The sequence below is a fragment of the Lipophrys pholis genome (assembly GCF_963383615.2).
Source record: "Lipophrys pholis genome assembly, chromosome: 4".
In the NCBI taxonomy this organism is placed as follows: domain Eukaryota; kingdom Metazoa; phylum Chordata; class Actinopteri; order Blenniiformes; family Blenniidae; genus Lipophrys; species Lipophrys pholis.
The window spans coordinates 16374977-16401879 of NC_137637.1; the positions used below are offsets into that span (position 1 = coordinate 16374977).

The window sequence follows — 26903 nt, forward strand, 5'->3', positions numbered from 1 at the left end:
CAAATGTTGTTTACACACACCAATATTTATGGATGTACAAAAAAAGAAAATCTAAGATTTATCGTAATAAATTGCAAAGTGACCTCTTGTGTCGATCTGAGTCTCTTACAGCAATATATGTAGTCATTCCTGGTGTTGGATTAACTGTGGATTGAACTATAACATTCTGTGATACACAAGTGAGACAAAACAAATTTTATTTGTCGGCCATATTACACAAGATGAATCAGTAAATGTATTGTTTCAGCACTTTTTGCAACTAATTGACCTTAATTCTGCGGCGACAATGAACATTTACTTACTTGTTAGATCCTTTTTAATGTATATAGTGCAGTGACAGCTTACAATAACATTAAAGATATGCAAAGGCGGATCCCGAGGAGGATCCAGAGAATTACTCATGTTTTCAGAATTATCTTTATTTACCGTCAACACGACTGTGCAGCAACATGAAAGTGGGAATTCTTTCTTTACTACTGTGGAAACAACTATATATGGAGAAAGGTGATGCGTGAACAAGGCCTATGAAAGTTGGAACCTTATGTGATTCGTCATGTGTTAGCAATCAGATACATTAATTGTTTTTTTATTTTTTATTTGTGTTAATACAACTAGAATGGTTTAACTCAATCAGCTTCCTCACTTTATTTCAACAGTTTGATTCATTTCATACAAGAAGACCATCACATGAGTTTCACTAACATCATAGTTTTAGTCTTCATAAACTATTCTTTTTATACTTTATTCAGAGTAATTGAATAAAAAAAACCATTTTGTTTACTTAAATGATTTAAGAAAAAAAATCAAATAAACAAACTTTGAGACAGTTTCCTTAAATGAATTGTGTTGAACCAACAGTGCAATTCTTTTTTTTTTTTTACAGTTTTTATCTTCCTGATTTAAACCATTAAACTGTCAATTGGACTTTAGACTTTTGTTTAAAACATGCGAAGTTTGTTTTTCTTTCAATTCACATGGTTTATTTCTCAATATAGTATCATGTTATTTGTTTTAACTATGCTGGTTTGGTATTTTAATTTCTTAATATACATGCAAAAGCATCTCTTGTCATACCTCCTGATGAATGCTACCACCTTGTGAAAAAACAGGGGTAAAACACCCTCCTACGTGGAACTGAAGCCTGTATTCCTCCTACTGATTCCGAGCTAAGGGAACACTTGAGCTGTGAGGAGAAGTATTTTCTGTGTGTGAAATGCAAACGGGGAGAGTAGAGGAATTGACGGTCTATTTTGAGTAACACAAGTTAATTAAAGTTTATACTCCTGCCGTGCATAGGCAAAAACAATGTAAAGCAAGTTTCTTGTGGTGGAATAACTTTACCTTCAGATGGTTTTCTGTCCTATTTTCTGTTGTGTTCTCTGTGACTTTACTTCTCCCGTAGTCCCCTGTTCCCCACACATCTGGCTGCTTTGGTTTGTCTCCAAAAGCGAATACTGCAAAGGCTTGAGTGAGAATGTGAGAGAGGGGGGGGGTGGGTGTGTGGGAAACAGGACATGAGAAGGAGAGGGAGTGGAAATAATACAAGAGCAATGAGGGGAAAGAGAAAGAAGAGGCAAGGCAGAAAAAAATCACTAGTGGAAAAGAAGTGAATTTCCAGGAAGAAATGAAGTGAGCACCAGAGAGACACAGAGAGTGGGGTAAACACAGTCCTGAGAAAAAAAAGGTTTGCGTGTTCGTTTCTGCAGGAGCTTTCAGTATGGCATTGTTTCCTTTCTGCAAGTCGCCCACAGGTCAGTACAATGTCCATGGCCTCTGCTCCACTTCTTCTAACTCGTCTCGTGTCGGATTCTTATCCTCACTTGTCATTGATTTGTGACTGCTGCATTCTAATATGCTAACGCTGAACAACTTTTACAAGAAGAAGACCAAGACAAAACCACCCAAAATGAAATGTAAACACAAAGCCTTGCAGAGATTTTTTCCAGGTTGAGCAATCTGATCCTAAAAATGTGTTCAGGAAGGCCGAAAATCTCTTCGATTATTTCAAGAGGTTTAGTTCCAAACTTCTTGGCTGCATAGTACGCCTGTTTTATCTCCTGCAATGCCGTGTCACCACTCAATCATTGCTCATAAATCTCTCACATCCATCAGTTCAGTCTACCTTCTGGTGTATTTGTGATTCAGCACGCATGAGACCCACCATTGTAGACATTGTGGTTTTCAGTTATACTGTATTTTGCATTCATTTGTCACTACTTTCCTTTTGCTGTTTCACCACACCTCATGGCAGAAGACTTGTGGCACAAATTTTGAGTGAATTCACTAAAAATCCAGCATTTGACAAGGAAAAAGACCAGGAAGTGATCCGAGCCTTTAGTAGATCAAACACACGAAACACCCTGTGCTCTCTGAAAGCAGGAAGAAGAGAGTGCAGAGCCTCTAATAACTTGCATATCAGCTGACCTCACTTGGACTTCAAACATCTCCCAACAGGTGAAGAAGGCCCAACAGAGACTGCACATCCACAGGGAGCTGAAGCTTGCACACCTTCCTCAATCTCTGGTTATTTATTTTGATCGTTGAGCTTTAGAGAGCCTTCTTACCAACTGCTGCACCGTTTTGATCTCCAGCTGTACTGTAGAGACCAGGAAAGAAGCAGAGCACATCATAGACAGTCCACTACAGCCCAGAGACAATTACTCTTACTAACTACAAAAGAAGGCCAGCTGTAGCGCCACATCTACCCTGGACATCACCTGCAGGAGATACTGACTTTTAAAAACCATGACAGCTTGACTGAAACACAAACGACATTCACAGACTATAAGAGATGTGTTATAACCCCCAGCCCTTCATTTCAGACCTTATTTGGAGATCTATTCTATTCCTATCACGATGTGGGTTAGCTCAAACTACAGCATATTGCTTTGAATAATTTTTACACTAAATATGTATGTCAGCGAGGAGTTTTATTGTTGATTATGTGTTTTATGGAGAGTAAATGTACTAGTCTGCGTCGTTTAAGTGAGCTCACTAAGACAAGTTGCTGTGTGGTGGACAAGGTATCAAAACACTAAACCTTGAATCTTCTCACTCTTTTCTAGAAGTGGTGTTTCCTTTCTGAAAGACACAAAGTGTGTGCTTCTGTTTTTGTCTTTCAAACAGGACCAGTCAGAACGACCAGAATACAGTTTGTCATGTGCTGTTTTCTACTCTCTCTTATCATATGTAAGTATACAGAAGAACATGTTCTAGACCACGCGCATGCATGTGGAAAACTGAAGTCAAACTTGGATGGCTGGTTTTAGTAACTTCTGCTGAGCTGTGTGTTGAGCTGAATAATTGTGGCTTTAACATCCAGTGAACTTCCAGTCCTGTCCAGAAAGATCTGTGTTTGCATTTTAACTTACTCATGTCATGATATACCTCTCCATATTACAGATTTGGTAAAAAAATAAAACTCTTCAGAGGCCATCGTAGATTTTGTGTGTTTCTTCATTGTAGATGTTTCACATTCAAGACATTTTCTTGTTGCTTCCGCAGACTTCCTTCATGGTCATAAAGCTCCTGTCAATGTGGAGTTCGCGCCTAATCTCTTTCAAGTCCCTGGAAAGGAACGAGCGATGACCCATGCGATGGTAGTCAAGCCTGAAGAGCAGCAAACTCCTGTGATGACAACGTGGGGTGCTCCTTTGGTGTGGGGGGACACCAGCAGCTCAGCATGGTACAGAGCAAAATTTGCACAAAAGGGAATCCGCACAGGCCTGTTGGTCCTGGTTGTGGGAACTTACACTCGCTTCATCCGACGTTTCCTCTCTTCAGCTGAAGTCCACTTTCTCCCTGGTAAAATGGTGACCTATTACATCCTCACCGACAGTCCCAGCTCCCTGGATCCCCCGATCGAGCTGGGGCCTGAACGGCAGCTGAAGGTGGTTCCCATTGCAGAGCTGCCTGGGTGGGACAGGTTGTATTATCGTCGGATGAGCCTGCTTGCTGACACCATGAAAAACCCAATCGGCAGAGAGGTGGACTACATCTTCTGTGCCGATGTTGACCAGGAGTTTGTGGCCCCCGTCGAAGAAGAAATCTTTGGGGACCTGGTGGCTACGCTGCACCCCGAACTCTATGATATGCCAAGAAATGCCTTCCCTTATGAAGTGGAAGATGCTTCATCAGCTTGTGTGGAAGAAGATGAAGGAGATTACTACTACACGTCAGAGCTCTATGGTGGGCTGGTGTCTGAGGTATACAAACTGACTCGTGCTTGTTCTTTGCTTATTCTTCAGGACCAGGCTAATGGGGTAATGGCCAGGGGCTTTGAGGAGAGCTACCTGAATCGCTACCTGATCGACCACAGGCCAACCTGTGTGCTGTCACCCGAGTACAGCTGGTGGAATTCAGCCCTGGCTGCCAATGTGCCTATCCAGAGGCTGGTTTCTTTGGGACGGCAATGTGAGGCTTACGATGAGCAGCAGAAGGAGCAGAACAGATGTTAAATTTTTGTTAAACAAAGAGGAAGAGAGTTCTGCTTGATGAACCGATTCCGGTATGGATATCGATACAACCTGCAGACAGGGTTATATTGACATATGAGGAAAAAAACCCTACAGATAAAGTACATATTTGGTTGAATTCAGATTGATCATTAAATTGTCTCCTATCCAATCACAGAGTCACACAGTGCACAATCTGAACTGAATAAAAGACCCATTGGTGCAGACAGAGCCTTTGTGTGACTATCTCCTTTGCCCCTATCTTCCACCACAGACAAAAAAAGAAATTAACCTGTCACTTTAAACGAGGCGCTGTCCTCTCCATTAATGTCAGCCCCAGAGTTACTGCTTCAGAGGCTTTGTGTTCAGTGGCGATAAGAGTCAACAGTGTAAGTGCACACTTTCCCCACATTGGCCAATCATTGACTAGAAGAGCTGCTGTTTCTCAAGGGCTTTAAAGACCAGGTGGGTGAAAATAGACCCGATGGGATGTGGACCTTCCAAATTGCACGTGTCTATATGTTTGACCTGAATAAAAAAAAGATGAGTTTTCTGTTATAAATGGCAATTGTTCTCCACGATGAGTCAAAGCAAAGACTAAAATCAAACAACATGCAGGTGGCTGTTATGTCGTCTGTGAGTCAGCCTCTGTCCCAGCCACACACACAAACACACTGCTCCCACGTTCACACTCTGCTTTCTCCTCCATGTGTGCTGTGTTTTAATGGGAGGGCTAAACAGCAGCAGATGTTTTTTTTCTCACTGCCAACACAATCTGTCCTCAGGGCCAGATCGCCACGTGGAGTGAAGACTGAAATGAACTTTAAATAATCCAGAGATTTTTGGAAAAAAAAAATTTTGGGGAGCATCCCAACTTCCCAAATATAGAACTTAAGGAGACTCCTTCTGGGTGGTTTCATGATCTTTTCAAAATCTAAACTCATTGGACAGCAAATTCCCTCCTCGTGCAGCAAAAAGGTTTACCTAAAGCAAACAAATTTGTCAAATGTACATTTATACACGGCACAAAGATGGCAAAGTGGCAATAGACTAAGTTTTGACGATGGATTATAACTAAGTGTGCAAATGTCAGACAGACGCCAAAAATGATCTGTTGAGCTAAACTCTGTCGTTCATTCCACCTTAAGTAGTCTTAGTAGTTGTTTGAAGTTATCAGACAGCGGTTGTCACTGTCTGCTACTGAGGAAACTCAGCTCTAATGTTTGCATTTTCCTGGACAGCAGAGAGCCATAAAAAAAAGCTTTGTCTTCTTTCATTAACTCAACCAAACTAACATGAGGTGCGAAAATTCCATTTTCCATTTTTAAAATATCTTTGGGAAACTACCGGTTGCCGTGGCATCATTTTTCTTGTAAATGCCATTGTTGCCAATATGAAATCTCTTTTACTTCACTTGGGTTATCTTTATTCTGTTCCATGCTGAGTAAACCTTTTCATGCCATAATGCCAAGCAGTTTAAAGAATTATTTATTTAATCTGAGTCATGTGGCTTGCGTCTGTTCAAGCAGTCAGCTGTCAGCAGTGGCAAAACCTTGAGAAAAAGCAAAAATGTGCTCAACATTTCAAAACACATCTTTATAAATATCTAGGCCTTTTATAATTGAAATCTAAACTATGAGACATACAACCATACTAAATGCTTTAAGCAATTTCCTGTGAAGGGTGATTAAAGCCCTCTTCTATTTATAGTTTAAAGTCTGAATTTCCATGTTTGGATTGACCTAATTATGCAGCAGTTTTTAATGAGGTTTACTTACAGTAGCACGGATGCGTGACAAAGAAGATAAAGGAATTATTTGTTCCTGCTTTGAAACAGTGAACCTGGGAATAATCTTCACATTGGAGGGGGGAAAAAAGGAGATCTCCTGCCCTTTTATAGTCACTCATAAGGACATCATGTGCACTCCCCTTTAAGCCAAGATGGAATTTGGAATCCACAACTCACCTGTCTTACATGTGTCTAAGCTCAAGTCGGACGTTGAACCGTCTGGATAAAATCCAAAACCAGTATTTTGCCGCAAGACAAAAGCGCTTTAGTTAATGGCAACTGTGCCAGTACTACAGCTGCTTATTAGAGTCAATTACAGTTCACTTACAGGATGGTTGGGACTTCTGGATGATGCTGCAACATGCTTTGTTATATATTCTATGCACTATAAAGTGATATGTTCATTACCTAATCATGCAAATGTCTATTTTTTTTAATGTGCTACAATTTCCCAGCAAGCGTATTGTGAAGCAACGTTTGACTCAATGTCAAAGAGAAATTTAGGGATACTCGACTCCACCTGAATGAGTCAATTCACAATGTCTACTCTGCAGTGTTCAGAGTTCAGTCTTGCTTTAAAGAGTCTAATCTAAAGAGTGCAGGTCAGACTGAATGAATTTGAGTTTGATCTGATGGATTTGGGTCGGGTAAGAGGAGTTTTTATATTTGGTCACTCAGTTGTCTCCCTCCAGACAAACACGACAGAGGTTAATTTAGTTATTGAAGAGGTACACTTTAATCCTCTTTTTTTTCCTACGAAGAAAATGAATAGATTAATAAGTCAATAGTAGTTGACTAACAAAACAATATAATACTACTTGGCATCATAAAATAGTTCTGGACTTGCGTTTGATGCGTTTAGAAATGTTACTGCTTCAAACTTTCAAACTTCAAAACACTTTCTATTGACAAATTCCAGCTGAAAAACCCACTAAGCCATGAGAGCCGTTCATTACAGCTCCTTCTTTGTCACATGACAGCGCAGACACCCTTTAAATGTGAATGGCAAGGACATGGCCCTGAAAGGAGTTCAGAATGTGTTTTCACCACTTGCTGGAGTCCCTTTCATCAGCAGTATAAGAAAAGATCACATGAGAGGGTAGGATACACTTCTGAAAAAGAAGAAAGACATTTGAATTTAAATACTATCATTTAAACAATTGGTAATGCCATTTTTTTTTTTTTTTATCAATAAGTAATGCATTGTATTTTACACAACGGACTAATTATTTCAATATGTACCCCAAATGTACGACTTCTGTTCGGTGGAATTGCATAGAGCAACAATGAAAGATAAACTCAAAAACCAAAAAGTAATGTTTGAGGAATGCGAGCATAGTTTTGTAGGTCAAGTGTCACTGAACCGGTAAGACAGTAATGTATGTTGTGTTTATTGTTGAGCCTGACAACAAAGGGTGGGCGTGTCACTTTTAACTTTTCTGTCACTTCCATCAGGTGACACCTTCAGGGTCTTCTGTAAACACAAAAGTTGAAATCGGTGAGCATGCGAGCTGTTCCTGAGGGCCGCATTTAAAGGCAGCAGGTGATCTGTCTTACAAATTGCGGCATTTCTGGAAGAAAACATCTCAAATCTTCGCTATTTAAACAAAAAAAGTCACAGCAGAGGAAATGTAATTCAGAACAGAGATTCTGTCAACACAGCATGGGCCATATCTCTCTGTTATTAGACCAATAAATTAAGCTATTGCTATAATTAAAAAAGATTTAAGTTTTGAATGTTGCAGATTCTTCATAAATGAGTGGGTTACATTATCAGAACATTTTGAGAAAGCCCAACGGGTTAGTGCCTGAACGTCAAAAATGCTGCTACACGCTTGCCTGCACATGCATACGTGTGTGTAAGTATGAATCTGTGTTTTTGTGTGTGTGTGAGTGTGAGTTTTCAGGGCAGGGGGATGGGTGGAGTGGAGAGCTATGGTAATCTGCTGGATTCACACAGGCCTTTACTCCACCCTGCCCAGGGCTACGCCACTAATCACCAGGTCAAGGGGGCTGACGCTGGTAGATAGTTTAGTTCGGAGGGGGGGGGGGCAAGCTTGTGTCCATTGTGCTGCTGTGATGTCACAATATGCAATATAATTTTTTTTATGAAAGAAGGCTAATAAGAGTGGATTAAATGAGTATGTGTGAAAAAGATTGCTTCATTCAAGAATCAGGAACTTCGTGCAAAGGATTTTAACGTATATTATCCATTCACAGACAAAACACCCAGTAATCTTTACTAAATGAAGTAAAATGATTAAACAAAACTTACATGAATGATAAATATGATAAAAAATAATTATCAATAAAGAAGGCTGTTAACATAAATCCCTGGCCAGTGAGTCTCTTTATGAGCGACCACCCAAGAAAACAGCTTCTTTCTTGATACCAAGACTCTTTATTCACTGAAGATTGCCAGCAGATGTGTGTGTGCAACCCTGTTTTATTCCACTTTTTTTTAACATATGGGAACTAATTGTAAATTATTGAAACTTTGTGTGTGTGTGTGTGTGTGTGTGTGTGTGTGTGTGTGTGTGTGTGTGTGTGTGTGTGTGTGTGTGTTATATGTATATATGTTTACACTGCAGGGTAGTCTGCTGCAGCCACCTTGAACACACTCTCAGTGGGCTAGAATTAGTTTTGGCATGTCAGCAAAACACCGCAGGCAGACACACTTCTGCCAGGAGGTAACTACATATACGTGCTTGAGGAAGAAGCTGTGAGCTTACAGGAGGAAGAAAAAAATAGGTAAACTAATGACAAGAACTCTTTTTTTATATAAATATATATACATATATAAAGTTATAAGTGAAGCATTTATTGTGTGTTCAGTTTTACAAACATTGATAATTAAAAAAAAAAGATTAAAAAAATGCAAGAGGACTAAGTGCATAAGTGAATAAACGACAAGCTGTCCAACAGGGTGAGTGTAATCCCTCCCCGGACCAGCGCGAGCTGCGGGAGCTGAGCGAGCCCGTGCTGCTAAATGCTCCAGACTCAGAGGGACGATGGTGGAGGGCTGGTAAAGATGGCGGCTCTCTCCGAGGATGGGAGCTACGGATTAAATTGTGGCCAGCAGAGCGCCGACAGAGTCACCGTATTACACGTCAAATTGACCGAAACGGCGGTGAGAGCTATAGAGAGCTACCAGAAGTGTAAGGTGAGTGAAAATGGGTGTTAATTTGCGGTGAAAATCCGCCGGGACTGCGTCGGGGCTGACAACGGCTGCTCTCTGCTGGGACTGCCACGCAAAGCTAATGCCACCGAGTTAGCAAAGATGTTGACAGAGACAATTTCTGCTTGATTTTAACCCGTTCATTGATTCCTCCCGGACATTCAATCGATGTGTGAAGCTGTATGGGCGTATTGAGCTTATTTCTGTCCAAGTTTCGTGGAGTGACATGTTTAATTTGAGGTTTAAAAGTGGTTTGATGAAGTTGGTCGTTATGCTACACGATAGCTGGCTGAACCCTCCGTGCTGTGCTGGCTCGACAAGTCCTCTCTTTTTCTGCCAAACGACCGTTAACTACCAAATTTGGAAAGTTGTGCGATCGCGTCGACTAAAACCTAACTTTTATCCCCACGGTGGCGCTTAATTCGTCTTTTGATTTTTAACCCGTTGGGATTGTATTGAAGTCAGCAGCAGCTGGGTGGAAACGTCCATGTTAATCACGTCTAATGTAACTTTGAGTACTGGTCGGTGGAGTTCAACACCGATCAGGTTACCATATGGGTAGAAGTTTTAACCAGCAGGGAAAACCTCACATAACAACCTGGCAGGGAGATGGAACTCTCACAGACAGACTCACCCTCTCACAATTACACCTAATTAGGAAGTGTTACAGTCCACACATTCAAGCAAAAAAAAAAAAAGTGAGCATATGAGGAAGGGCCTCATAGCTCCACTAAATATTGTATATATTCATTTTACACAATGGTATTTACCAGCAATAAAGGGTGAGCCAGAAGTTCCAAGTGAGTGTAATCTGACAGTAGAAAATCTATATGTCCAGGTATCACTTTATATGTTCATCGTGTTCATGTGCTTTTTGTGCCACTTGAACAATTGTATTGTATTTCATCCACGGTGTGACGCTGTCAGCATTAGAGCAGCTTTTGTAACTGTGTTTGCTACAGGGTGCCGCATACCTGCACAGATCAAATATAACTTGTTAATCTTGAACTGTACAAATGAAGTAATCCTGTCACCGTGAACATAGGTGGACTAATCTGGACGAACCTCTGCAGTCTTGAGTTGCGGAGGCCGCGAGCCAGCCTACCTGACCTTAACACTGCCAACAACAACTCCCATTACATAATACCCGGCCTGGGCCTAGGTCTCCTCTCGGGGCTGATGCACTGTGTGGCTTAGCATGGGCCTGGAGTGTTCAGAGGTCTCTGCGATGGCTTTTTATGGCACACGCACTGCACACATACCTGCCCTACTTGTGATTCTTTGGCATGAGATTTGTCGAATAAACTGTGTTTGAAATGTGGAAATAAAGCAACAAAAAAAAGACTATTTGATTTTCTGACAACTGGCAGATGGCATTATCACCAAGTTGAAGGAATTCTTTTGTGACAGCCCATGGTACAACCTTATTGGATGTGGTAATGTTGGTCAGTTCAATGTACTGAACGGCAGCCTGCCATCTCTTGCTGACTGAGCAGCCAATACTGCCTGCTTTTTGTTTCTCTCTCCCTCTCACAGTAAAGTGTGTCGTAGTTGAACCAGTTATCAAACTGTGCTACAGAAAGACAGACAGCCAGCTCTCAAAGTGAAATGTGATCCGAGCTGTGTCTGTATAAACCATATTGTAGTTCTTTTGCTCCGATAAAAGTTTTTATTTCTCATGCACGAGTTAACAGGACTGATCTGGTGACCAATGCAGGCAAACATTTGCTCGTAAAATGCGCATTCCACTCAAACCAGTCGATGCAACATTTTAGAAATCCAGCCAACTGGTTCTTCTGTGTGCTTTAGCCCTGCAAAGAAGCTGAGAATCCTGTTCCTTCTTATCCCAGCCTCCTCCATACTGCTTCGGACCAGCCACTGCATATTTGTGGTTGACAGCGCCATCTCAAGTAGCCACCAATGTAAACTTGTCTAAAACAAAGACGCTTCAGAAATAGTCAAACTATCTGCTGTGTTTCAGCCTTCCTCCACCACTGGTACCCAGCTAAAGGTCAACTTTGTTTTGCCTCCCACTTAAAAAGCAGGTATTGCTGATTTACATTTACCATGTGGCCGGAGTTGTGATACTGAACTGAGCGTCAGCTGATCATCTTAACTGGTGTATTGCTGTCTACTAATCAACATAAAACTAAACGGTTTGTTTTAACTTGATCGTTTATTGGTTTAAAACTTGTCTGACAATAAATTCATCAGACATTTTCCTTGGCATGTAAAAAAACATCCATTTACCATCTTTCTATAGGACCAAGCAATCAGCCGGGTAAATTGCAATTGCAATGCATAAATCGGTAATTCATTTAAATATAAGTTGCTTGTAATAGCCCAGCATTTTAAACAGATTTACAGCGGTATGCATTTGAAATTAGTTGTTCAGGCTCCTCGGTTTTCTTGTCTGTATTTGTGAATACATATTACAGCCTTATTTTCCCCTCACACAGAAATACTAGTGCAAATAAGACATCTTCCAGCTGTCAGCTGTAGTTTTACCACCGAGTTTGAGAGCAACTTTTAACAGAATAAGGCAAGTGTCTCTGCCGTTGGTGTTTGTCTGAGGTACTTGTGAGGTATGCTTGTCTTACAGGGCCTGAAGGCTTTTGCGGTGTCTAGAATCAGTTGTTTTTCTTCCACAAATGCCAGTCAGATAGTGCAGTGTGTTTTCAAGGATCCAAAGCAAAATGTTTATATGATTTTGTTGCGGGATCATTTTGTATGTTACTATTGAAGTTGCCTACAGTAAGCTATTTGAGCTAAAATGTGTCGTTTCCCTTTTTGTTTTTAGAATGTACCTTCTCTGCGGCCAACAATACAATTCAAAGGACTCCAAGGGGTAAGTGTTTTAAGTTTTGGTTCCAAATTCAAATTTATATCTGGTGAATTCCCAGAGTTTCACAAGAGAGAAAAATATATTTTCTGTGTGGCCTTTCCATGTTCTCTGGGCACTCCAGTGTTTCCTCCTAGTCCAAAGACATAAATGTGTCTCTTACCGTATGTTATGTGATGGACTGGTGATCTGGACAGGGTGTACCCTGGCTTCACCCATACTCCACTGGGATGGGCTCCAGCTCGGTGTGGTACAGAAAATAACCTGGTGGCCTGTCTAAAGAGTTCCTTAGTTTTTGCACCGTGTTAACTTGGGGAGACTTTGCCCCTATAACCCTATTCTAATATATAACATCTGTCTGTGGAAATCACATGTCGTCTATCATATGGAAGGCCGACATACAATATTCGCTTTCCTTTTGAGACAATATGAGAAGTAATGTGTTGGTAAGTTAAATGTTATTTTAGCAACATAATCTTCACCAATGATTTTCAACTTCATGATTTTTGAAGGCTAAATTAATTCAGGAAAAGTAAAAACTGTTAGGTTAATACAACGCTTGTCATCGTCAAATAAGACAATGCTTGTGTAAAGTTGGGTTCTCTGTGAAAGCTTTCAAACACCATCTGAATGATGGTTATGATATTCTCTTTCATGAATTAAATGTAGAAATCTGTATCCTGTGTTAGACAGACCAAATGAATGTTGTCCAATGAAAACGTTCTTCACAATAACTGCTGTTGAGTTGGAAAACCAGACATTTGAAAATGTATTTCCAGGTTTATTTGTACTCTTGGCTGCATATGGTTTGTTTAACACAATCTTTGTTTGTTTTGATTTACAGTACATTAAAATTCCCAAGACTGACTCCAACTCAGACCCTTTTCACAATTTTGATTTCTACCTGTCTAATGTGGGCAAAGACAACCCTCAGGGAAGCTTTGAGTGCATCCATCAGTATGTGTCCAGGTAATTATAATCACTGGTCAGCTGAATCAACGGTTGCTGTCTTACCACACTTTACTGGAAGGTAATCCCTCTCTCCCTCACATTTCTCTCTCACACACCCCCACCTCCTTTGTCTTCCAGCTCAGGGGCCTCACACCTGGCATTGTTGGCCACAGTACAGGACAAGGTCACAGTGTGTGCCACAAATGACTCCTACCAGGTGACCCGGGAACGTATGACCCAGGCCGTCGAGGACACACGCGAACGTGGGACCAAAGTCATCAAACCTGGCGGCCAGTACAGAGGTAAGGCCTTCGCTGCAGCCCCGCTTATCTGCAGCTGCTGCGGTCAGGCGGCAGGTTAGATCCCCGCACACCACCGGGGGCTTTACATCCTATCAACACCTCTCCTCTCTTTTCAAACTCTGCCCCTTTTGAGAGGCTGAATAGGTGAAAGCTGACAGTCGAGCTCTATTCAAAGCCATAGTCAGTCCCAATACTGACTAAGCCATTTTGCCATCTCAGTTTTTCCAGATTAGGAGTCGGACTGATGCGGCAAAAGGTGGCAGATGAAGCAGTTTGTCTGTTATTACAACTGGCCAAAATAATCCAGATTTGAACTATAATAGTTGTAGTTCTTTTTTTTTTTTTGCGACAAAAAGTCCAGATGTTGCGTTTCTCCCACGTGATCAATATTAAGATTGTTTAATGTCCATTTAAACTCTTGGGGTTTCACATAACCTGAACAAAAAAACCCTGTAATCTTACATAATCTAGTTTATCTCTTCGCTGTCTCTCTGGCCTCGTTCATTGTCTTATCCAACTTAGCACAGGTAGGGCAAGGGATTTGCAACAAAATAAACTGCTGTTGTAATGTTCCAGTTACAAAACAAACACGGACCCACAGCGCAGACACACTTATCACAAACAACAGGCACAGCCCGGAACGGGAATGGCAAGCTGACACATTGCTGAGGCTTAATGGCAATGTTATCCTGTTCTTTTTAGTGTCCGGTCAAGATAAAATGGTAAAAAGGACATTTTCATGTATATATATATATATATATATATATAATTGAGGAAAACCAAGCTTGCAAAGAGAGATTAGCATCAGTCAGTTGGGCCTTAGCTCCTGTCAGTAACTTTCTTTTTAGAACCAAATTTGGAAGTCGCTTTCATTCCACGGAATTTAAAAAAAGAAAAAGATCCGAATGAGTTATTAATTGATTTCTTGGCATTTCTGTCATCCTTCAAAACTTAAACCGCACCCTTTTCCAGTCAAGGGAAGCTTTTCTGAATGTTAAAGGAAAACAGTTACTGTCAAAGTTTTATTCTTGGCCATCCTTATTTGGGTTGGGTACTACATGGCAATCAAGTTGAAACAGTGATTCTTTCTTTTTGATTCTTACTGTTGTCATAGGGTTTATATGCCAGTGCATCATAATCCACAGCGGAGCTTATTTCCTTCGCCTGCTGATATTTGTCACATTATTGCAATCAATAAAATGTTTATTTAGCCAGAACAACTGTGCAACGACTGCTGGTCGGCTGTCAGACAACACTAACTTGGAAATGTTTGTGTGAACAACCATGTTACAAACTTTGCTGAACTGAAACATGGTGTGACCACAGAAGGCTGAAACGCAGTGCGGTGAATGCAACTTTATTATGCCAAAGCTCGACAGTAAAACCAGTTATGTGTGAATGCTGTCATTCCATCATGAGGACAGTGTTGTCATTAGCTTTGGACTTCAATTGAACAAATGACAAGCAGTGGTTTTTAATTATCCGGTATGCTTCAGTCATGAATCACCCAGCTTAGTTGTTCATGGAGGACATCATGAAATGTGAGCGTGATACAGTTTGGATGTTTTCCAACTCGAACAAATTATTTTGTATAGTTCAGGTCTTTGCCTGCGAAGATATCTCTACGATGCCTATGGCAGTTCAAATCCTTTTTTTGGAAGCAACACTTTGAAATGTTAATAACTATAGATGAAATTTAGTACATAAATTGAAAACCTCTTCAAGCCTGTGCCTCTGGGTAATATTTGCATACACTGGCTCGGATTGAAACCACGAAACGAGAGAAGCTGTTGAGAGCTGGGGGTTGGGTTAGGAGGAGTAAGCAGCTGGTTTGGAGTGAGAACCATATTTACTGCTGTGAAAGGGGCCTTTTAGATGCTTGTTTGCAAGTATAGTCTGCAACTGGTCTTTTTAAATGAACATTGTAATGAATGTCATTCAGAACGCCGAGGCATTTAATGCTATAAATGACTGTACTCCTGGCGTGTACATGATTGTGGTTGTATGAGAAAACCTGATTGCAGAAGCTTGATGCCTACAATCATTAGTCACAGTGTCAGCGCTCACTCTGCTTGTAGCCTGCTTTATTTTATTTTTTTAAATGAAGAGTGGGGGAGTTTTTCCCCCATTCTCTAATCTTTTAAAGAGCTTTAGAATTTCATAATGACCATGAAGAGGTGCCTTGGAAAAGACGAGTGCCCCGGTTAAGCACATGGCTCAGCACTTCAGAGCATTCTCTCATGTTGAAACGACCTTATGTGATAGTAAAGTAACAGTGTTGTTTAGGTTACCGGTGTCCTTTTGTCAGCTTCACGATGTTCTGTTGAGACCTGCTTGCTATAAATAAGGAATATTCTGGCTGTGTGAAATTATGACTTGGTTTTTGATGGCTCTTAAATTTAAGACAGACTGAACGTGCCTGGTAGGTTTCCCATTTATATTTTTGCTTTGATTTGAAAGGTTTTTTCGGTATAGAGCCTTTTATGAATACGGTGACCATTTGTTTTATTTTTTTTAATGTTCAAAGTTGATATAAGGAGTATTCTTTTGCGAGTTTACCATCTTCAAACATCAAATTATGTTACAGGAATGTCTCGTTGTGTCCATCTTTCGTTATACCACTGAAACACCACTGAATTCCCTCGCGTTTGACAAACATGTTCACTCACTCTCTTGAACACTAAGTTAGTGCTCAGATGATAGTTTCAACTCGTCCTGACTGGAATTGGAGAGTTGAAGATTGTACAGGGTGTCCTTCTAATTGTATGATTGTAAATAATAATTTAATGAGATAATTGAAAATGGTCATAATTCATGTGCGACAATGTTTTGACCTGTAACCTTTTCCTTCACCTTCCCTTTGTAGGAAAACAAGTGCATATTCGTAAGCCTGCACTATCGACTCCCGAGGTGGTCCCAGAGCGCAAACGGTCCACACCTATTAACCCAGCCAACACTATTCGTAAGTGCCTTACCAATAACCCCGTGTCCCAGCGGTCGTTCCGGGACCGCATCATCCATCTTCTGGCGCTGAGATCCTACAAGAAGCTGGAAGTTCTTGCCCGTTTGCAACGGGACGGCATCAACCAGAAGGATCGTAACTCACTGGGGAGCACCCTGCAACAGGTACACTGCATGTTTGTTTTTTTAAAGCCTTTTGTTACAACTAATTTTGAGATAATTGCTAATGTGAAAATGTTGTCTCGTCCTCTGTAATGTACATTTAGATATTTGGAAAAACAATGAATAAGCTTTACTCTTTTCCCCCATCCTGGTTTATGTGAATTGAGTCTGTCATTCACAAGGACCAAATCACTGAGCCATTCTTGAATTTACATGGACGGGTGTTTTATCAGCACAGGAAGTGCAAAGTTTCTGTGTGTTGTATCGTTTTCATGTTGTCCTACTTTGACTTTCAAATTCTGGTTAAATGTTTCTGTGCACAACAGGTGGCAAACCTCAATCCCAAAGACAACACATACTCACTGAAGGACTTTATGTACCGTGAGGTCCAGCGAGACTGGCCAGGCTACTCTGAGGATGACAAGACCCAGGTTGACCGGATCCTGACTCGGTACAGAAAACAAGTGTTAAGCTTTCATTTTCTTGGTTTCTGGAGTCATGCTTTATTTAGTATCGGCATGAAAAAGAACAGAAATACTGGGACAGTCAAGGCCACTCACACTGGAAACAAACCGTGGATATTGTGGCCTTGTGGCACGTGCCTCAACCAGCCAGCCAACACATGCTTCTAATCAGGCTTTTTAAATTACTCTGAGCTTAAGCGCATACTTACTGAAACACTTGTTTTGTTGTTTTTGTGGAGTTTGATATGAATACTCCTGAAAAGAGTTACTTCAAAGACTATGATTCAGGTATATTTCTTGTCTAACATCACTATTTTCTCCACTGTAGCAAATTAGGTCTTCCTACTGAGACAATCTCAAGCAGTCCTCCCAAAGATGGTGTCCCCACGTCCCCCCAGGTAGTAAAAAATGCGTGGAAATAGTTACACATCTATTCAAGCAGAGCAATACCATTTCTAAATTCTGGATGTTTTCTTGCAGAAGCGCCAGCCAGACTTCGACTTCATTGATCCCTTGGCTCCCAAGAAAGCCCGCATCTCCCACCTCAGCAATCGAGGGCCAGCCACATCTTCATCTTCCTCCGACCGCCGCGAGGATGAGGGCAGCCCCAACCGAAAACGCTCGTCCCTGCCCTCCAATGTCACCTCGGGCCCTCCAACCCCTCTTCCCATCTCCTCCCATCCTCCCGCACCCTCTCACCAGCAGCCCAGCCCAGCCTCCCACTCTAACTCCCCCAGTACCCCGGAGGGCTGCGGCACCCAGGATCTCCCCATGGACCAGAGTTCCTCCTGCAGAGACCCCCCACCCAGCCCCTTTTCCTCAAATAAGACCCTGCAGGATCACTATCAACGAGCTGAACCCCGGCCAGACGCCTCTCCCAGCCCCCCTCCTCGCACTTCACTCACAGTTACTTCCACTGTCGTCACCAGCCAACCCGTGTCTGGCACTACCAATAAAAAGTCTAGAAAGAAATCCAAGAAGCACAAAGAGAAAGATCGAGAGAGGGAGAAAGGGAAACGAAAAGAAAAGCCCAATGATAGTCTTCCCAGTGTCGCAGAGCAGCCTGAGGCGAGCCGTCGAGCCAAAAAGAAACGCAGTGCTGAAGAAGTAAAAGAAGACGTCAATGTATTTTCTCACAAAGATCAAGGTATGTTGGTGATTTGATTGTCTTCTTAACTCTTCATTAGTCAAACTTTTACTGCTTATGTGACATGAAATGGGTATGGCCACTGCCAGAAATATTGTTCAAAGTGTTGAATAAAAAAAAAGAAGAAGCAGCAAGGCTTCAGTTGTGCAGCAACACACGTCCAAAAGTGGTATACAGCTCTTAAAAGTAAACACGCTGTAAACCACGTCAAGCCATTAGATAGCAGCCATGTTGCACAAACAACTTGATATTTACACAGGAAGCGGCAGGGACACATCGGCTGAAAAAAGAAGGAAAAAAAAAACCTGGGGAAAAAATGGTTAAGTGTCAATTTCTACAGACAGAAAGCACAGAAATAAATAAACTGCTTTGTAGAGGCAGACATGCTGACCTCTTATAATGGGGGAAAGTACATGGGCACATCAGTTCAACAGTGATCTGTATTTATGTATCATGGTTGTTTTACTGAGCATGCCGGCTGTTGGTCACGTTCTGTTGGGACGTTGGTCTTTTAACAAGAGTTCATTGAACACATGCATTTCTTCATTTTGAGCATGAAAAAGCAGATCGTGGCCGAGTTTACTTCACATAAGTTAGTGTTGTTTGTCTCTTGTGCTTCGGGTCTGTGGTTGATATGAGCATATTTACATACATAGCTAATTAAACACACACATTATTTGAGCTTGTTATGTCCATTTCCTTAACTTCACGAGAGAAGAGGCATGTTTTGCACACCAAACGATCCTTGTTATGTTGGTTTGAGTGCTGTGGGATATTTCTGTGCTGTGTGGTTCAGTTGTGTGATCACCTTGCTCCTTTTTTTGACTTGTCATGGTATATTTGGTTGCATTTATGAAAAACTGAAGTGCAAGAATATGTACAGAAACTAATTTTGTTCTCTTTGGTGTGTGTGTGTTTGTTTGCATGAACAGGAAGAGAAAAGCCAATGTTGTTAACAAAGCTTCATGTGACAGTATTCAGCAGTTTGTCCCACATTGACTCCTTCCCAGGGTGAAAACCATAGGATGCAATGCTCGAATTGACAAATCTGACCTAATTTCTACCAAAAGCAAATGTCTAAAAACACACAGTGGCTACATTGTCGAGTTCTTTAAAGTATTCTGCCCCCTATTGGCCAAACTTGGCATCTATTGAAGTCTTTTAACAGTGTTGTCCTCTTTAGTTATGTTTTTAGAAGTGTGAAAAAACTCAATATAAAATGAATTCAAATATGGATTTGAAATGCTTTTCTTTTTTGTTTTGAATGAAACTTGCACATACTGTCAGGATCGTCAATATGAAACAAATATTTGAGGAAGGAACATTTCAACCACAATAGAGTTGCATGTTGGCTTGTTTTCTGTGTTTGCAAGTCATTGAACACAGTCTTATCTTTATTACACAGAAGAATTCACCTGGACATCTAAGCTCATTTTTTACCGTTTGTAAGAATCCCCATTTGGAGTCCATTGTGCATGTTTTGTCGACCTGCCTGTCGTTAATTGCTTTGAAATCTAATTGAATTGTACCTGATCACTGAGCAGGCCTTCGTCTTTTACCAGAAAAAAATGTGTTGCTGAGCATTTTTTGGGGGGTGGGGGGGCTGTGCAGTTGCCCAGTTGGTTGCGTTACATCTGAACGCTATGAGGAGTTTTGCTTTTGTGTTCTGGATTACTAATGTACTGCTGTCGTTCACATGCTTTGATCTCACTCCTCAGAATCTGCAGTCGAAGAAAAGCCAGTCCAGTCCACTGAATTCTCATCCAATATTGACATCCCTGACTATGTAGGGTAAGTTACCTTTATGTGCCTTAAAGGTTCATTTTCACACACTGTGGCCTTTACGTTTCAGCTCTCACCTTTTCTCGAATTGAATGAAAACACACATTCTGAAGTATATAGAGCGAGTGAGAAGAACGGTACATGACAAATGTGGCAGTAAATATGGATATAGTTCACCTATTCCTTCAAGGACTCTTAATTCACTGCTGCACAACAATTGAATCTATTCCACCAGCCCAGACTGGCTTTAAAATCTCCATCAGGGATGTTGAGCTCTATGGAGACTTTCAGATTAATAACAGCACTGGTTATTTCTTGGTCAATCATTCCCTCTTCCATTTTTTTCTGTAAACCACTTTGAGGACCTCGATACGATCTCCTGCGACTTCTCAATCTTCTTCCGTTGCACTAATTTTTAGCGACTTGTCAGGTAGAAGTCAACATGATCATAACTCCTCCTGTGTCGCTGATTCATTTGACCTTCTTTTCTGTGGCTTTGCGCTGCATTGCTCCGTTTTATTCGCAAGTTACTGTTACCTGATTATTGGGAAAACTTTTACAACTTTGTGGAATACAAACTATCAGCTAGTTTGTTGACCGTTAAAAGACGAGATGAAGAAGAGCCCATATCTCTTGTTTTCCTTAGACCTCGAACACTCGACAGCCTCACTTTTCTGACCTATTTCTTGGAGAGAGAGAGAACCTATGGTGCCGTATCTAAAAAGTTAAGAATAAAATATTGGTCCAATTTGATTGGCTTGTTCTCTCCTGCACTTACAGGAAGTACACACCGCTGGTGTCCACTGACCAGCGACAGACCTACAAGGATGATTTCAACGCCGAGTACGATGAGTACCGCCTGCTGCACGCCCACATAGAGAGGATCACCCGCCGCTTCTCCCAGCTGGACGCTCAGTGTCGGAAGCTGCCTCCCGGCACCAAAGAGCACCAGGTCATATTGAAATCTAATATTATTGATACAATGATAGTATGCAGTCTTTTTTCTGTCTTTCTGTCATTTTTTTTTTTTTTACTTCTTGCAGTTACACATCTGGTATTTTCTGTAGTGCTGGTAATTTATTATCTTAATTAATCAAAGATTTTCAGTTGCTCAACAACAAGGTATCGCCTCAATTCTTAACTAGAAGTCACAAACATGACTAACATTAATTTAATTCCAAAAGATTTATTCAAATAACCAACAATTGTTTTCTTGACATAGGAAGTTTAAAAAATTCTACAAAAATCAGTTTTTGTTGTATTAAAAGGACGGAGGATCTTCTGTAAATTTTGTCCCTTCACTGTTTTCTTGCAAAATAAGCTTTGCAAAGTGTTTGACCCTCAGTGAACGTTATTGATTCTATTTTAAAGGTTCTGCGACAAAATGAAGATCTATGAGCCATAAAACTCACTTATAACAGAAAATGAGCCTTAAGACTTAAATTCTCAGGATCGGTGGGAGGAAAGATTGTTTCAGTTAATGATCATTAAATGTAAATGATGTTGGTTTCACTGTTTTGAGAAAAAGTATCTTTTCTATACTTTCCTCTTTCCATTGTTTTACTTCTAATGTTGGCCTCAGTTGGCTTCAGCATAATGTAATGAGACGTGCAGTTTATTCTCATTCACAACTGAATCATTGTTAATGGGCTGCCATCGAACGTAGTGCCACACAGAAGGGAACGCTTGTTCATAATCAACAATAAATAATTGTGTTGTCAACGTTCCACATCTGTTCCCTGAGAGCTGCAACACCGATGTCAGAATAGTGACAAATTTATGAAAAGAATTTTTGCACCTCGGTTTTTGTGCAGTTAAATGTAGGAGATGCACTTTTGTTTTTACACCAACACAGACAGAATATGTGGTTTGTAATAGGGCTGAATGATTAATTGCATTTGCGATAATATCGCGATATGATAAAACGGGATTTTCTAATCGCAAGGGCTTCGATTTGACTGCTCACATGATCTGGTCACGTGATGACTTGTGTGTCCTGCGCGTGTCATGTGCCCACATATACGTCGTGAGCAAGCGGAGCAGAGCAGCAGTATTACTCCTTATGAACATAATTCGAAACGGCAGGTGGAAATAACTCGGGCCATAACGAAGTTCATAGCGAAAGATATGATGCCCATTTAATCAGCTGGACATTAAGGACTGTCCGAACGTCCGGGGCTGGTAAAAGCTTTGCTCGGGCAAGTGAATCATCTGCCCACCTTGCCCGAACGAGCTAGTGGTTTTTAGGGATGGAGCCGATCCGATCCGGGATCGGGTTCCGATATCGGCGTAATTCACGGATCGGAAATTTCCGATCCAACCTGCGGAGAGTTCTGATCCATGAAACCTCGTCTGCTTTACTGTTGCTGAAATGACTCTACAGTGTTTCCCTGCTGCTGCTCTGCTTGCTGGCTGCAAACTGGACTAGATTTCCTGAAGGGAGGCGGGTCTCAATGAGACGAGGAGGAATGAGTCAGGAAATCCATTCCACAGTTTGCAGCCAGAGAGCAGGCTAGGGAAGTAGCACTGTGCTATCCAACTTTTCATGACAACATGTCGCTGTTTGGACGGATTTTACACTCAAAGCACCACAAAGCAACACGGCAACGTGGATGTTTGAAAGGCAGTTGTGCAGCGAGGCGGTCGCTCTGTCGCCAGACGTCACCGTTTTAAAACGCCAGCTCGCTGAGGAGAACGGCACTGACCACGGCATCAAAACAATGAACAGCTCGCTCCTCTGCTGGAGCAGTCGATTCACACCTCCGTGAAGCTGCGTCCTACTCCGCGCTAAACTCCCTGAAAATAGTCCCAACCATTTGTGTTGCGTTAGAGTTGGAAACATTGTGTTTGTGCTGCGTTGCTAAATAATTTCCCCAGGAGTTAATAAAGTGATTCTGAGGTTTGAAAGATAGAACTAGATTATTGAGAGATGACGTCACGCAGACCCCCACGTTGTCCAAATGGAACAAATATAATTTGATCCCTAATGTCAAGCATTATACTGCATTAGTATAGTGACCAGGCCTGGGTTCACGGCTTTGATGAGCACAATGGACAAGCGGTTGGCTTGTTGTGGTGAACGCTTACAATACTGCAAGTCACAGTACTTAGTGAGTTTACAACTCTAATTGAAGTAGAAGATAAACTGTCTTTCATATTATTACATGCTTCATTTGACTTTATCTTAACATAAGCTGAGCCTATAAGAAAGAACAATTTATGTATAAGTCTGATATTGTTTATTATAATACACATTGATTTATTGCTTGTTAGTTGAAAAATACATGAGAAGAGGACCTTGAAAAATTAATCGCATATTAAAGCGCAATATTGAAGAAAAAAATCGCAATTACATTATTTACCAAAATCGTTCAGACCTAGTTTGTAACACTTTTCAATGATATATTGTGATTTTTTTTTTTGTTGTTTTTACAGAAGGTGCAAGAAGAAGTCTTGAAGGAGTACAAAAAGATGAAAGAGGTGAGTACTTTTGTTTTGCTGACTCATTCATATGAGATTCATGTTCAGAGCTTCTGTAAAAAAGTCTTCAAGCTCAAACCTGCAGCGATGTCAGCCAATGAAAACAGTGCAAAGGTTGAAATGTCAAATTAGTCCTCCCATCCATAGTCTCTCTTTGTGAGTTTCTAATGTTATATTTGAGCTCTAAAACCTAAATAAGCACAAAGTGCAAAAGATTTGTAAATTCATTTGAAGCACCAGGATCTACCAGCTAATAAACGTTATATCTAAATTACACTATAAAAAGTTTAGTTATTTGGCATTGGTAAAAGTTATAGTGCTTTTTTAGGTTCCTCCTGAAATTTCACTCAAGAGCAAAATATCCTAACTTTTAGTGTCGTTGCTGTCACTTTGAAGAATCCCGAGTTCCTCTGAAGTACTGATTGATGCTGTGCAGTGTGTACAACTCAGAGTGAGGCGATTTAAACAGTCCTGGGTAGAAAAGCTTCAATACATGCCATCAGACGAGAGCTGCAGGTCTGTGGAGGACGAAACAAAATGCCAGGAAAACTAAAAAAGAAGAGATTCTGCAACGTTCGAGGAAGTCAAGCAACAATGTTTGAACAAGATTTCATTGGGAGGGACATGTTGCATTGCAACACAACCAGCAACTTCCTCTGACTCGTCCGTGAGGCTGAGAAACGGGACATCTGGACCAGTGACTTTGGAACCAAGTGATGTGGAAAGGTGGAAACACTCTGACCTCGGGTTGTGCCTTTAGCCTGTTACCTGGGAAGTTAAGTGAGGATAATGGGACAAACGGACTGCCCTAAAGATCAACATGTTGCAAATCTGCAGTGAGTGAGGAAAGTAAACGGGGATGAAGGTTTGTACATCGTCATCAAGAACAGAGATTTTCATCCGAGGACTGTGAGAAAAGAGAAATGTGAGGTTTGAGGGTTCTTAGTTTGTTTTCCACACATCGTCTGGTTAATTTGAAGAGGGCCGCAGACGGTGCAGAAAACCGGATGTGCCCATCAGGTTATCTTTTTTCTATTCTGCAGTGAGTTTCTCATGATGTGTGAATCGTCCTGGTCAGGATCAACTTCTTCTTTCCACTTCAAGAAAACCAATTTCTCTTAAATTCCTCCATCCAAAGCACATGAAAGTGTTTTAATGTTCTCTAGGGAGAAAAGTGGAACAAACATAAATACTAGAAATTAATTATAGTTGTATGCAGAATGTGTAGATGTTACAGAACCAAGGGAAGTTAAAGGTGTTGCTTTGTGCTTCTTATGTGAAGAACACGTCGATGTGTTGAAAACAAGAGATGCATCTTCTATCTCTGCTCTTCAGTCAATTTCTGAAGCTGGTTTGTTTGTGTCTTGTTTCCTTCTTTCCTAATCACAGCACAGTCCAAACTACCACAAGGAGAAGCTGCGCTGTGAATACCTGCACAACAAGCTGGCCCACATCAAGAGGCTCATCGCTGATTTTGACCAGCGCAGAGCCGAAGCCTGGTGCTGAGAGAGAGCAGCGCCCGGCGGCCACACTGATCAGTATTGAGAACGGATTGTCACACAGGGAGGGGGGTGTCCAACTCGCTCTTATTTATTAACACCCCTTCTGTTCCTGCCTCCACAACAAACCCTCCCTCCTCGTCCTCCTCTCCCTTTCCCATCATCCTTCTTCATTCCTTCCTTCTTTTCTGATGTTTGATTCCACAGGCTCTGCAGCTGTCGGAGCCTGAAATCTTAAAAATCTTACTTAGACTTTAACCCATCTTTTGCTTTCTCACCATGTTTATTTTATTTTTCTTCTCTTAATTAGCTCCTGTGGAATTTGATACCACTGGACCAGTGGAAGGGGCAGTCTGCATGTGTGAAGGGGTTTGCAGATTATCTTCAAGTCTTGTAGCCTTTTTTGAAGGACTTTCAGAATAAAGAAAAAAAGCATTTTTTTGGAGCATCAGAGAAAATATTAACATTTATTTAAGAAGAAAAAAACGAAAGAGGGAGATCTATTTATTTTAAGACTCAGTCCAAACGATAGTCAACAGATGATATATTGTTTAATTTCTCAATGCAAAAAAAGAAGAAAAAAAAATACCGTTAGCCTTATGCGTTTTGACTTTGTGAAGCCACCTTGCACGCACGATCTATACAAGATCCATTCTGGCAAGTCTCTCTGGCGGCCTGAGTTCCTCCCTTTTCTCACTGACCTGTACTGGAAAACTGGGCTGGAAGGAAAAAAAACAAGTTTGAAGCTGAAATGAGAGGAAATGAGGCCGGACAGAGAAGCTGCAGTACGTGTGCATGGCTTCTATATTTAGTTGTAATGACCACACTGAGTGGTGAGGTTGGGGTAATTGAAGGAGTATGATCCCCTATCAGTAGGGGGCAGTATTCCACACACCGGACAGTGATTCATGTTCACGGTGTGTTATGGGTGCCTTAAGGTGTTTACATTCGGGAAAAAGTAACTATACAAAGGCTATACAAAGGAACTACAACTGCCTGGAAACAGGTGTGTGTGTGTGTATGTATGTATGTATGTATGTATGCGTGTGTGTGTGTGGAGAAAAAGAAAGGGCGTCGTCTGGAAGGAGTGTTACAAACTGTATGATTGTTCATCACGTGGAGTGTCGGATGAGTGTGTGATGTGAGAAATATGAAAAACAAACAAAAAAAAAGCTGCTATAGTGTTTGACCAGCCAGAACTTTGAGGATCGCCCTGGCTTGAGTAACAATACCTGATCCTAATCGAAGAAATGCAGAAGATCCTTATTTTTCCGAACTTCTTCCTCTCCGGACTGCGAAAAGGAGCGCAGCCACCTCTCTAGCGTTTATCCTGAGGCAAACAGTGTTTCTGTTCTTGAGATGAAGCGAGCACTTTTCATCCACCGGAGGACTCGTCTGTACCAAGATGAATTTATTTGATTCTCAGTTTGACTTTTATTAAGGGGGGGTGAATTTCATTTTATTTTCTTTCCCTCCCCATCACTGATACAGATTTAGTGTCGTGGATGGATGAATGGCTTCTATAAAATTCTGTATTTCAACAAGGGAAATATTGTTTACAAGCTTGTGTTGGACTGTTTGCCAAAAGAAAAAAAGAAAAAAAATGAAATGCCTTTCTGGTTCTGCTTCCACCGAATAAGATTTCTGATTTGGGGTCTTGAAGAAGAGATTGATCCTGTTGGTTGAACTCGACCTTTTTACAGTGATCAGTCTTTTCTCAGGGGTCAAATCAAAAATAGTGTGTTTATGAAGAAAAAAGAAAAAAAAAAAAAAAAAAAAGGCACAAGCTTTTCCCCAACTCTGGAGATGAAAATAAATACTGTGCAGTTATTGTGATTGTGACGTTGGGTCAAGCGGTCGGTCTCTGCAGTAGACCGGCTGTGATTGGTCGA

At 41.1% G+C, this 26903-nt stretch overlaps 2 protein-coding genes across 3 annotated transcripts; both read left to right on the forward strand.

Annotated features, from left to right (window-relative positions):
• The first annotated feature begins 1500 nt into the window (after positions 1-1500).
• On the forward strand, positions 1501-6653 carry LOC308109122 (globoside alpha-1,3-N-acetylgalactosaminyltransferase 1-like). 2 transcript variants are annotated; one of them, XM_080462498.1, is made up of 4 exons: positions 1501-1751; positions 3127-3189; positions 3505-3685; positions 3839-6647. In XM_080462498.1, the coding sequence occupies exons 1-4, from the start codon at positions 1718-1720 to the stop codon at positions 4455-4457; spliced, it is 897 nt and encodes a 298-aa protein (XP_080318624.1). In that variant the 5' UTR covers positions 1501-1717; the 3' UTR covers positions 4458-6647. The 2 variants fall into 2 exon arrangements, with proteins under 2 accessions (XP_080318624.1, XP_080318623.1); XM_080462497.1 differs by having other exon boundaries at positions 3505-6653.
• A 2515-nt stretch (positions 6654-9168) lies between these two features.
• On the forward strand, positions 9169-26760 carry ell2 (elongation factor for RNA polymerase II 2). The gene is made up of 12 exons (XM_080461908.1): positions 9169-9406; positions 12222-12269; positions 13108-13232; positions 13353-13516; positions 16383-16642; positions 16966-17090; positions 17432-17501; positions 17584-18250; positions 19969-20041; positions 20813-20984; positions 23468-23512; positions 24902-26760. The coding sequence occupies exons 1-12, from the start codon at positions 9233-9235 to the stop codon at positions 25016-25018; spliced, it is 2040 nt and encodes a 679-aa protein (XP_080318034.1). The 5' UTR covers positions 9169-9232; the 3' UTR covers positions 25019-26760.
• The last annotated feature ends 143 nt before the right edge of the window (positions 26761-26903 follow it).

What these genes read in the sequence shown, in the direction of transcription:
- LOC308109122 (XM_080462497.1), top strand. Translation starts at nt 1,718, where the DNA reads ATGGCATTGTTTCCTTTCTGCAAGTCGCCCACAG. An exon ending in TTTCTGCAAGTCGCCCACAG is followed by an intron (nt 1,752 to 3,126) that starts GTCAGTACAATG and finishes TCTTTCAAACAG; the next exon opens with GACCAGTCAGAACGACCAGA. An exon ending in TCTACTCTCTCTTATCATAT is followed by an intron (nt 3,190 to 3,504) that starts GTAAGTATACAG and finishes TTGCTTCCGCAG; the next exon opens with ACTTCCTTCATGGTCATAAA.
- ell2 (XM_080461908.1), top strand. Translation starts at nt 9,233, where the DNA reads ATGCTCCAGACTCAGAGGGACGATGGTGGAGGGCTGGTAAAGATGGCG. An exon ending in ATCCATCAGTATGTGTCCAG is followed by an intron (nt 13,233 to 13,352) that starts GTAATTATAATC and finishes TTTGTCTTCCAG; the next exon opens with CTCAGGGGCCTCACACCTGG. An exon ending in ACCTGGCGGCCAGTACAGAG is followed by an intron (nt 13,517 to 16,382) that starts GTAAGGCCTTCG and finishes TTCCCTTTGTAG; the next exon opens with GAAAACAAGTGCATATTCGT.